The sequence below is a fragment of the Podarcis tiliguerta genome, assembly GCF_965153285.1.
Source record: "Podarcis tiliguerta genome assembly, chromosome: 4".
Classification (NCBI taxonomy): Eukaryota; Metazoa; Chordata; class Lepidosauria; order Squamata; family Lacertidae; genus Podarcis; species Podarcis tiliguerta.
Window position 1 is genome coordinate 71,426,408 of NC_139537.1, and position 12,710 is coordinate 71,439,117.

Below are 12,710 nucleotides of genomic sequence, written 5' to 3' on the forward strand. Positions count from 1 at the left end.
AGATGAGTGCCACAACCCCAGAGTCGGTCACGACTGGACCTAATGGTCAGGGGTCCCTTTACCTTTACCTATAAGGGGCAAGCTAACAGGTAACGAGTGATGTCTTCCACCTGAGGTTGACCACAAATACAAAGTACAGGACCTTGTTGTAGCAGCCAACCAAAACAGCAGAGGGCATCACTTGGAGATGCAGCTCAGTAAAGGCATTTTCTTTCGGAAGCTGGCAAGAGTTTGGTCAAATAACTAGCTCTAAAATGCACTGTTTTCAGGAGTGGGTACCAAGGGGGAAATGTGGTGTTCCTAATTAATTACAGATCCCTTCTGGATTTTATTCAGATGGTAAGTAGGTAGGTAGATGATGATATAGATAGATAGATAGATAGATAGATAGATAGATAGATAGATAGATAGATAGATAGATAGATAAGTACTTGGGGTTAAGCACCTAAAGACTCAGGAGATCAGTATTAGCATACAGTATGTTTCCAGCATATCACTGTTGCATCATTTGTAAACACCATGTGACTTCATGCTGGTCACCTCATGTATAACCCTGGGTTACATCATTCCTTCTAAAGCAAACTGGAGAGGCTCTTGCCAAAACACGTGCTCCAGCAAATGCCTTAGAGTTGAATGTTGAAACTCCAATTGTGTAGCACCTTCCTCTGTGAGTAGTCAACTCCAGGGCACTGTTTGCTCAATGAATCACACCCCTCAGCAGAATTTGTGGCATTTTAAACCTCCCACAGAGCTTGCAGGCAAGGACAGGGACATTTTCCAATGGAAACGCAAGGCATTGCATAGATTTACAGGAAATGCAGCTGGAGATAAAGTGGCCTGTCTGATATGCAGTGGGAGGGAGCCACTGCACTCAAGGGCCAGAATCGTATAGAATGGACCTCCTGTTAAGATGGTATTTGCAGGAAGCCTTCTCCTGCAAATTGCTGTTATCAGCTGGGTATATAATGTACTTTAAATGCAAAGTGTCTCCCACATAGTTATACCCCGCAACATTTCTAATATGGACGTTGTGTCAGTCATCAGGAAAATGGATCCCCACCACCACAGCCAGTTTGGTGTAGTGGTTAAGAGCGGTGGACTCGTAATCTGGAGAACTGGGTTCGCTTCCCCGCTCCTCCACATGCAGCTGCTGGGTGACCTTGGGCCAGTCACACTTCTCTGAAGTCTCTCAGCCCCACTCACCTCACAGAGTGTTTGTTGTGGGGGGAGGAAGGGAAAGGAGAATGTTAGCCGCTTTGAGACTCCTTCGGGTAGTGATAAAGCGGGATATCAAATCCAAACTCTTCTTCTTCTTCTTCCACAGCCAGCTGCCAGGGATAGAAAGACAGGGAAAGCTCTAACCAAAGTCTTTTATTCAATATTCACAGAAAGAGACTTAGAAAGGTAGCCTCTTGAAATAATGGTGTTGCTCCAAGTAATCTCCACCCCCCCTCCCTTCTCAGTCGCCAATAGCACCACCACCCTTACGGCGGCTGCTTAAGGCCATTTGCCTCTTAGCTCTTTGCTCTCCTACTTTCACTGCTTGCCGGGTTCTGGGAGAAGGGGGGTCTGGAATGTTTTCTGGTGATGACGTGTCAGCCAGCTGCTCCAGCTCTGCTTTTCCCTGCTCCTCCCATTATTCCTCAGCTTTGCCCCTCTTCTGTCTCTTGAGTCATGACCTCTCCCCCTCCCCACTCCTACCCTTGTCTGCTGGTCTCCTCTGCATCAGGAGGTGCTGCACCACCCGGCACGGCCTAGGGGTGCTCCAGGCTGTGTGGCATCTGGAGATGCCCCTGAACACCCCCCAGTGCAGCTGCCTCCTCCTCCTCAAGTGATAAATGACTGAAATAACGGTACAGTTGTCAGGATTCCAAGGAACAATAGCAAGAAATTTGGTCTCACAGGCCTCAGCCTTCTTCTTAGCAGCAATGCTTATGTATAATGAACATTATACGGTGATAATATCTCTGGTGACTGTAACCAAATTTTCTCAACGGCAACGTGTGTTTCGGAGCATGCCGAAATGTGGTTGGCTGTCAAGTGAGTCACTGATTGATTCTACTCAGGCAATTCTGGCATTCAGCCTTAAAGCAGATTAGTTCACAAGCTCCCCGGTATAAGAGCAGGCAAGCAAATAATCACCTCTTGTTAAAATCATAAAATTTACACTTTAGGTCAGCTTCTCACAAATTCTCACTACTTTCTTTCTTTATTGATTGACTTGATGGATAAAATGTATACCCCGCTTCCTAGCCAAGAAAGACCCCACCACTCTCAGGGTGCTACATGGTATATGTACGGGAATGTGAGTCAAGGTACATATTCTTAAATAAATAAGTGAACATTATGCAAGTGCCTATTTTTCTGCATATACAGTATGTATATATGGCAAAACTGTATAATCTTCACTTGTTATTATGTACTCACGTGTATTTTTTTCCTTTTTAAACCTGCGTAAAGGTAAAGGGACCCCTGACCATTAGGTCCAGTCGTGACCGACTCTGGGGTTGTGGCGCTCATCTCGCTTTATTGGCCGAGGGAGCTGGAGTACAGCTTCCGGGTCATGTGGCCAACATGACTAAGCTGCTTCTGGCGAAACACAGCAGTGCACGGAAACGCCGTTTACCTTCCCGCTGGAGCGGTACCTATTTATCTACTTGCACTTTGACATGCTTTCAAACTGGTAGGTTGGCAGGAGCAGGGAGCGAGCAAACGGAGCTCACCCCATCGCGGGGATTCGAACCGCCGACCTTCTGATCAGCAAGTCCTAAGCTCTGTGGTTTAACCCACAGCACCACCTGAATAGGGGACCACAAATAATACAGAACTCTGGAACACAGCAAAAAAACAACAACAAGGAAAGGGAAAGGAAAGAGAACAAAGATAATAATATTAAAGGAAACAATAACAGAATAGAAAGGTAAAGAAAGATAAGAAGAATGGATTAAGTAGAAGGGACTTCCAACAATCCACCTGTCAATTATATATCCGAGAGTTCCTCAAAAGAGTAAAATGTTCGGGTTTGCAGTTTTAAACCTGCATCAGCCAGAGGGATAAATACTGCAAGAGGATGAAAGCAGTGCATGCTTGGAGAGCAGTAGGGATTGAGGAACCAGAGAGACATAGGAAGCTGCCTTTGGGGGCGTACCTAGGGCTTGGCTAGGTTGGCCCCTGCTAAGGGCGCAGGCCCAGGGGGGCATGAAAATCACACCTCTCCACTCTGGGAGTGGCTAGGAACATGCCTGCCCATCCATGTGCTCCCTGGGCCACTCCTCCGCTGCTCTGGATAGCCATGTGGGGTGCACAGGCTTCCCTGGGTGCCTCTGTGGAGGAATCCAGTTGCTGGCCTGGGCTTTCACAGCAGCCCTGGGGGGCGGCTTCCCAATCAGCTGGCTGTGCTGTGAGCAGAGTGCCCAGCAGGGCTCTGAGAGAAGAAAGGGGGAGAGCGTGGGTGAGAGTTGCAGGAGGAGTGAAAAGGAAGGAAGAAGGCAGAAGGGAAAGCAAGTGGAGGGAGGAAGAAAGGCAGGCAGACGGACTGACAGAGGAGGAGGGACACCATAGTGTGTGGCAGCAGCTTTCAATGGGCTCATGTTTAAAAATAGAGTAGTTCTACATGGAAAGGTAAGTTGGATGCCGTCCTGGGTAAAGGCAAGGCCTAGCAAGCCTCCACAGTATTTTTGTTACCACAGCAACTTCAGTGCTATGGCTACCACCTACAGCACTTGCAGATCAGGCAATGGCTTCTTGTTTCAGTCACTGTAACTGCAAAAAAAATAATCGCCGTGCTCCACTTACAGCCTAAGGGATCCTGGAAAAGATCAAGCTCTTGCACTTCTTTTTTTGGCCATTGTATACATACTGATTTAGACGTGGTTTCTCCAGACTTAGAATCTGGTCTCTGGTCTGTCACTTCCTGGTCCACAGTACGATTGGCAGCGTTATTGAATTGCTTCTCTCCCAGGCAGAGGGTGTGTCTTGGATTACGCAGCAATATCTGTGTGAGTGCTGTTTCATTATGAATAAGTCTTAGTTGGCTGAATACTCTTGGTCAGCATTATGAAGCCAACAAAATGGCGGAAGGGTTAGAAACCGAAAGAGTACTAGAAGCGTTATAGGAAGATGAAGTCCTGGCCTCTTGGATTAGACTGCCCCAAAGACTGAGATGAATTATATCAGGAGCTCAACTGCCAGCCCTCACAGCCATAGGCCCCAAGGGAAACTTACATCCCTGCCAGCTCTGTTGATCCAACCCAAGGAGCACCCAATTTATTAGGCTCAGCTGATTATGGCTGGATCTAGACACATCAAAAATGTGTTTCAGGAAAACACGTTGTAAACTTCAAAGTGGGAAATCATGTTGGCGAAAGACAGAACTCCACAGCGCCATCTGATGTCACAGTGTTATACAGTGGTACCTCGGGTTAAGTACTTAATTCGTTCCGGAGTTCCGTTCTTAACCTGAAACTGTTCTTAACCTGAAGCACCACTTTAGCTAATGGGGCCTCCTGCTGCCGCTGCGCCGCCGCTGCACAATTTCTGTTTTCATCCTGAAGCAAATTTCTTAACCCGAGGTAATATTTCTGGGTTAGCGGAGTCTGTAACCTGAAGCGTATTTAACCTGAAGCGTATGTAACCCGAGGTACCACTGTAACGCTTTTTCTTTACTAATGTAGCTGAGTCCCTAGGAAGCTGGCAAAGAGCGGTGAATACTTGAACTTTGGCTAGGAAGACCTGGGTTCACATCCCTGCTCAACCATCAGGTTCACTGTATGCCCTTGAGACAGTTACTGACTAAGCCCAGCCTACTTAAGGAGCAATGTGTCAGGCCAGACCTGCTTTACAACTCCCCAGGGTTAAAATACTTGCAAATACTGCTCTGCCAGATGACGTTATCACCAATACTGCGGGGGGGGGGGGTTCTGTAGCTGCACTCCTCCACATTGCTGCTCTGCTGCACCACTGGTGATGCTTAGCCTTTGTTGGATAATGCATGCCTTTCCCAAAGCCATTCACTACTCTGGTTAATGTTTCATATCTGCAGTCAAGAAAGACAGTCCTCCCAAGTTTAGAAATGGAAGCTTGCAAAAGCAAGTGTTAATTAAACAAAGTCACCTTGGAGGTAAGAAAAAACTGAATGGAGTGGAATCTCTATGATGGGGCTGTGTGTGTGTGTGTGTGTGACCATTATATTGCTATTCCAAGGACCAAGGACTAAAAAGATGGTAGAGAAAACAGGAGAAGTAGGAAAACGTATGCATGACAGACAGGTGGTGGTCATTAAAAAAAAAACTTGTGCTGTCTGAGGCATAAAGGTTTGCAGTGAATCACATCTCCTACACAAGCATGAGCAGAACAAATGAATGAATTGACTGGTGCCACATCAGCGTTCTGAACAAGAGATTGCACCCGCCCTGCATTCTTCTTCCATTAAATCTTTTTTGCCCACAGCTACATGGGTTCGGCCCTTCATAGGACTTGTTCCTACTAAGAGATTTACATCTGCTTTACAGGCCCACTTTTCACATACTTTATACAGCAGAGCTGTTGGCAGCTGCAATGATAATTTGGTTGTAATTACAAGCAATATGATTTCTCATCTCAGCTTTCTTCAAATGTAGTGTCCTGGTTTCCCTTGCATTGAGGCAGTGAATTCTACTGCATGTGAAGACAGGCTTATTTTTAGAATGGGGACAATTCTGGTTTATTTGGTTTTGAAATTGAAGGGAGGCTGATCACCCCCAAAGGTGTCAGTACTCCAAACTTCCATCTACCTGACCCCCCAGCTCTACCCAGACAAGAGCAACCCTAGTTCAGGATGAATTTTTCAAAACCAGGATTACCCTTAAAATGCTTTAAGTGATCAGCAACTAGAACTGTGAGCACGATAAGGAAGGAATAAGGGTTAACAAACCTATTTTACCGGGGGGGGGGGGTCTGCTGAATTTCGTGGGAGTTGCTTCTGAGTAGATATGTACAGCATTGCATGGTTGAGAGATTGTTTTTTGTTCAACACCACTTCACTATAAATTACCCCTAATCCACTTTAAGCACCCTGTCAGTTTTGCAGGGAGTGAGTGAGTGGCTAACAGGTGAGGATTTCTCAAGTTCACTCAGGGGTGACCTAAGGATCCTCCATCGCTATCACTTTTTTCATGTTTAAGTGACCTTAAATAAAAAACAACAACCTCCTCATGAAACCACCATGAAGGCAGGTAGGGGAGGCAATTTAAATGTGAGGAACTGGTAAATGTGGCAGACTGCTAGTTTAAGTGCCACACCATACATGCAATCTGGGAGATAATTTTCAGGGAATTTTAGACATGCATACCATACAGAAATGTGGATGTAACCCCAAAGGCATATCCATAAAAACATGTCACGGCCTCTTCCCTCCAAACAAGAATACATATGCGTAGCTGGTGAGGGGAATAGGACCTTTTGCAGCTTTAACTCTTGCACCTTCAACAGTTGTATAAAAGAGTGGATTTCACCAAGGTTAAGTTGTCCTACAAAGCCCACCTGCTGAGATTTCTTCTTTGACACAACTGTCTAAGGTACAGAAACACTCTCCTCTTTCGCATCAGGCCACCTTAGTTTCTAGGCATGACAATCATTTACTGTATGTGCAGAGCAACCCTACGCATGCTTACTCAGAAGTAATGATCACTGTGGTCAGAGGGCTCCCTCCCAAGTGTCTGTAAATAAATGTTTCCAGGAGGCATTGTGTCCTAAACAGCAAATGTTCTTATTTTTATCTGTAAGATGCCTTGAGTCCCTTGTCAGGGAAAAACCTTGAGTCACTTGAAAAGGCATGTTTTAGAAAGTACCGCAATATAACTCAGGACACCTTTTTTTTAATTCTATCACTGGGCTTTGAGCTGCTTTCTACCAGTCCTTCCAAATATTGTTATAGCTCAGCAGCAGAACATGTGTTTTGCATGCAGAAGGTCAATCCCTGACATCTGCATCTAGGGCTGGGAGTGTCTCCTGTCTGAAACCCTGAAGAGTCAGTTAGATGGCATTGAGTCAGACAGACAAATAGACTGACACTGATTATGGCACCTTTCTAACTTCTTAATGCTCTGATCCGCCAACCCTGGTACCACCGCATTCCTGATCTTTGCCTTTCCCCAACTTAACTGTTTGGGTTGGATTTATTTTTTAAACATTGCTAGAAGCTAACTAATGCTGCTGAGCTGGTCTTGGTTACAGACAGCTGATCCTATATATCTGATGTAGACTTGTATAATTGCAAAGCAATACAATACTTTTCTGGTTGGAAAATAGTACAGATCATCCACTACCAGGCCCAGTCATGCAAAAGTTTAAGCACAGGACATAAGTTCAAAGATAGCTTTTCCCTCACCCCACTCACTATCAGAGATCAAAGAATTCAATAGGCCCCTATGCTATGTGAGAATTAAACCCCTGAAAGTGACAGTTCTGAAAATGACAAGAGACTGTCCATTAAAAAATAATATTGTGGTTTGCCAATATTTTAAAAATGCCATTTCTACATTTATTGCTGCTCTTTGCCAAAGGGGATCTGTATTTTGCTTCAGGTGATAGACGGTTCTAGATTTTATGTTTTGAAAAATGGGAAATCAGCCATTATGTTTCTTCATCCCTTTATCACAATGTACAGGAAACCAGTATAGCGCCTACGAGAGCCCAATGTAATCAACCTGCTATGTCTTCACACATTGTAAGATCAAGACCAATGCAAACTTTATGGCTTTAATATCAATCCAGGTTACACACATACACATGCATAAATTGCTTAGCATCCAGTTACAAACCGGAACTCAAAAACTTGTTCACTGTCTGGTGACATCCGGCTTGGTAACATTAATTCTAAAAAAGGTATTGCTATCCTATGGATTGGTTTCTTACTCATGAGCCAACATAGCTACCTTTCTTCTTTGTAAACAAAGATATTAGTGTGATGAAGCCTCGGGTGACAGCAATTGGTTTGTGGTGATGTGGTATCAAAGAATGCCCATTAATGCTCTAACAGATCAAGGAGGGAAGGCATAGGCAAGAGAATGTTCACATCAGTTTTCTTGGAAATAAATAAAATATCAGGTTGGCTTATATGTAAATATCCTAAAGACAGGGAGTGCTGTGTGACTAATAGAGAGACTGAAATGATGTGTGAAAAGTTGAAGGAGTCCAGAGCTACTGAAGGAAGGGGTAAGAGTAGACAACAGATTCTGAGCACAAATTGTATAGACTCCATAGGGTCCTCTGCCTTTATTTGAAACTGCCTAGGAGACTATTCAACTGTTTGCTTCGTCTTGTTAAAAGTTACATCCTTTAGGTTAGGGTGATCAGGCTTGTTGATCTACCTTGTTTTATACTGTAGTAGAATTTCAAGATCTAAGAGCATAGGAATATAGGAAACTGCTTTACACTAAGTCAAACTATTGGCTGAGCTAGCTCAGTACTGTCCACATAGCTCTCTGTGGTTATAATTTGGGGACATTCCCAGTGCTACTTAGAATTGCCCAGAACAGAACCTGGGTTTTCTGCATGCAAAGCAAATGCTCTACTACTGAGCTACAGCCCTCCTACTAACCAGACTCAAATGATACAGTTGAGACTTAAAGAACAGAACTCCCCACACATGTGGAGCCTAGGAAATCATTTTCAGTACCCAGAACAGCACCCAGTATAGTGACCAGAACTGGTTTGCCCCAAAAATCTAATCCTGATTAGCTTTTTCCATTTGAGCAGCTTATTTAAGTGAGAAAAGTCACGTTGGCGAGGCTGTTAAATAATTGGGAGATGGATATATTTTGTGATCTATTGACAGTCACCCAGAGATCTATCAAAATATAGCAGTCAACCTTCTGCACATCTGTGCTTTTTTTAAGATCAGCCTGTGCTGATGGAGTTAGCTGCTGTAGAAAAATGTGAGAAAGTTTTGAATCTCAAAGAAGTAGGTGGCCTTAGAAAGATGCTTACTAGGCGTACTTGGGAAAGCTTTGATGGTTCCCTTCAGACAGGACATGCTCAGGGCAAAGAATGCGTATGAGCAATAAGGCCAACTGAGGATGATGAGTTACAGCATCAACTTGTGGGAGCCAGCTAATTATGCAATCCAATGTGGAGTAGTTTGGAGTTCAAAGGAGAACCTAAGAGACTTGTGCCAATGTGCTTAATAACAAATCCCAAGTAACAGAAAGAGCAAGAATGAAAATGAAAGGAAGCTTAAAAAGCAGAAGTGTGCATTCAAATCAATGCTAGATAACAAATGAAAACTAAAACATGTACTATATACCCGATAGGGTCATAATGTCTCAATTTGTACCCCAAGGTGAAATATGATAGTCTCACTGCAACAATCCAATATGAACGAATGATTTGATTTATTTTGGTTAGTGATGGGAGTGCAACAATTCAATAGGATTTACTTCTTTTTTTAAAAAACATGAATAAGGTTGCACTTTTGGTGTTTAATAGGCACTATTGGTGTTTAATATGCAGGGATTTGGGTTTTTTGTGCTGGCAATAGCAGACTGATTCTACACATAGGAATTAAGTGTGCACATAGGTACAAGGCTACCCTTGCACATATTCTATGGAATTTTACAGGCAATTAGTCTCTTATCTCATTTAAGGAGATAGTCTGCTTGCGCAATGTTGGAGATGGGCAGTGGGAGATATTGCGTGTCCAGAGACCTGCAAGCACCATTGAGAATCATAGGATCCTAGAGTTGGGGGGACTCCAAGGACCATCTGGTCCAACCCCATACAATGCAGGAATCTCAGTTGAAGCATCCATGACAGATGACAACCCGACCTCTGCTTAAAAACCTCCGAGGAAGTAGAATCCGCCTCCTTTCGAGGGAGTCCGTAAAATTACACACGACCTAGACAGTCACCGCCTGTGTGTGTGTGTGAGAGAGAGAGAGAGCAATCTGTGTCAATAGCGCTCCTCTAATCTAGCCGTGATTCAGACTCGTAAATCTTCTGCAAATGGTGAGATTTCCACCGAGCACTGCTTCAGCCAATCTCAAAGGGGCTCCCCGTATTAAAATGGAACTGCCTATGCCCTTACCAAAGATGGCGGGGGAGGTTTCAGCTCTGTCAGCCTAGCTCGGAGAGGCGTAAAGCGGGGCCTTCCGCCACGCCGCTCACGCTCTCCCTGTTGCTCACCGTACTGTGAACTCCGTGCCCTGATCAAAAATGGCGGCTCCTAACCTAGCTTGTAAAAAACAACACCACATAGCGGAAGGAGCCTGCCCTTATTAAAGATGGCCGAATCTCAGTATTTTTTTATTATTATTATTTTTATTATTGGTTGCCTATAGGAGGTGTGTGAGCGTAGCGGAGCGACGCCCCTTCACGCGCGAGGCGGAGTGGGGGGGGGAGGAGCGAAAAGAGAGGGGAGAGAGAGGAGGAAGCGCGTGCGATGTGCGCGCGCCGAGCGCTCGCACCCGCCCAGTGCAGCGGCTGGCTCCCGCACGCGCCCTAACGAGAGAGGGAGGGGAGAAAGACACGCACACACACACACACAGTCGCGGCGAGAACTGCCTCGCGGGCCAAGCAGGGCCCCCTCAGACGGCGACGGAATCCCCGGCGAGCTGAGGCGACAACAACAACAACAACCAAGCAAACAATAACAACGGCGGCAACACGACGGCGATGGCGGCGGCGGCGTTGAAGCGGGAAGCGGCTCCCCGTCCTCGCTCCTCCTCCGGGTCCCCCTCGGTCCCTGCGGCCGAGAGCCGGTCGGTAGCGGCGGCCCCCTGGCTCGGAGTCACGCTGCGGCTGCTGGTGGCGCTGCTCCTGAACGCGGCCCGGGCCGAGAAAGAAGGTGAGGGGAAGGGAAGGAAGGAAGGAAGGAAGGAAAGGGCTGGCGGGTGGGGAGGCGGCGGCGGGAGAGGAGAAACGCTGCCTCCTCCCTCACGGCGACCCGAGAGATCGCGACCCTCCCCGTGAGGCCGCCTCTGCCCAACTCTTCCCCAGATGCTTCATTAAATGCCCCTCCGCTGGCTTGTTTCTCACGTGCCCACACCTGGTTTGGGGCCGCCCTCTTGTTCCTCCTCCGTGCTCCCCCAGGGGTAAGGGGTCTTTCCCCTCCGTGTGTGTTTGGTGAGGGGACGACGACCCCTTAACCCTTCGCCGGGTCTTTCCCAAAGTTGTCAGCGGTTCCCCTCCTGCCCCACAAAGCGCCTCAGTCGGAAATCAGTGCTGAAGTTTCTGGGTACTATTGGCATCCCCTGAGTTACTTGGCTTTCTGTGTCTCTTCCCCTGCCCACCCTCCTTCATTCCCTCTTTCTTTTGGGGGTCCCGCCGGGTGCGTATTTCTCCTCCTTCCCCCTTTTCCTCTCCCGGTGCTCTGGCTCGTCCCCTCCCAGCCGGGCTGCCAACTCACTGGCCGGCCCTGTTGGCTGCTCCACCCGGCTGTGGGGACCTGCCGCCTCTGGGCCTGGCTCTCTTTCTCTCCCTCTCCCTCCATCTCTCTCTCCTCGCTTTGTGACCCGGGCCGTAGTAAAATGCCGAAGCTCGGCGCATGCATTTGTCAGTGACGTAAAGTTGCTGGGGGTTTTTTAAATCCCGCTTTTGTTTTTGTGTGTTGGGAGATGGGGACGGAGCTCTAGTCCTGCCCCTGATGAGCTGGAGGATCCCGCCCGCACAAGGCAAGGCAAGGCTGGCTGGCTGCAGGCACCACCATCTGCAGCCCAAAGTTTGACCTGGCTTCTTTTAAGAAGCTCATCTCTTAAAATATTTACCTTGGCTACCCTGAGCAGCTGTCAGATTGCACCTTGCACCCGCTGGAGAAGTGCTTTCTTTCAAAAACAAACAAAGGAACAAAAAAGGTCTTTTGAGATTTCTGGACATCACTGCATTTTTATTTTTTTTGAAAAATCCAAAATATTAATTCGGGATTCCTTTTAAAGCTTGTTCTGTGGAGCTAGTGTAATGTCAGCAGGGTTGAACTGTGTGGCATTTTTAAAAACAAAATTCCCGAGAATCCTGCATACTGAGAAAACACATGAAGTGGTTTTGGATTTGGTTACTGATGCAGCAAAAAGGAAAGGAGGGCAGCATCAAAGAGTAGCACATGCTACTCCAACCTCCACCCCCAGCCTTATTTTGGTACTTGGAAATAAAGATGTATTGATAGCATGCAAATTGCCCAGCATGTTTTGATAAATAGTTTTCAGGGACGCTGTAAATCATGGATAGACAACTAGTGCCCAGCAAAGGTTGTTGGACTCCAATTCCCAGCAGCCTCAGTCAATGTGGCTAGTGGACAGGTGGGAGTTGAAACCCAAGAGTGCATGAAGGGTTGCATGTTGGTTACCCATGTTGTCAACCCGTAAAAAATATAGTTTTATAGGTGTCTGTTTACAGAGTCCCTGAAGAGCATTTATCAAAAAAAGTCAAGCATTTCATTTTATATATGCAGTACCAGTTTGAAGTTTCACCTGCCATTCTGAAGCATCTTCAGGACTTAATAAAATGTCTGGTAGTGGTCTTTGAAGCACTGTGAAGAGCAGCAAATGATTTTAAGTCAGGGGGTTTAGCCACTGGAGGAAAAGATAACAGACATTCTTGAAGAAGAAACACATCAAATAAATCTGCAAAACAGATGTGAGTCATCTTCCTTAGAAGTATCTTGCTTATAGCAATGCTTAGTAACTTTGTGAAGTCACTAGAACCTTTAAACTGGAAACCAAGTGGATTTTATGAAAATC

General features: G+C 46.1%; 1 protein-coding gene across 1 annotated transcript in view; it reads left to right on the forward strand.

Moving 5' to 3' along the window:
• The first annotated feature begins 10,339 nt into the window (after positions 1-10,339).
• The window catches only part of TMEM131 (transmembrane protein 131), a 67,294-nt gene continuing 64,923 nt past the window's right edge, over positions 10,340-12,710 (forward strand). The window contains exon 1 of the mRNA XM_083437567.1: positions 10,340-10,822. Within this exon, the coding sequence (XP_083293693.1) occupies positions 10,651-10,822 (172 nt within the window). The 5' untranslated portion in view covers positions 10,340-10,650. The remainder of the gene's footprint in view (positions 10,823-12,710) is intronic.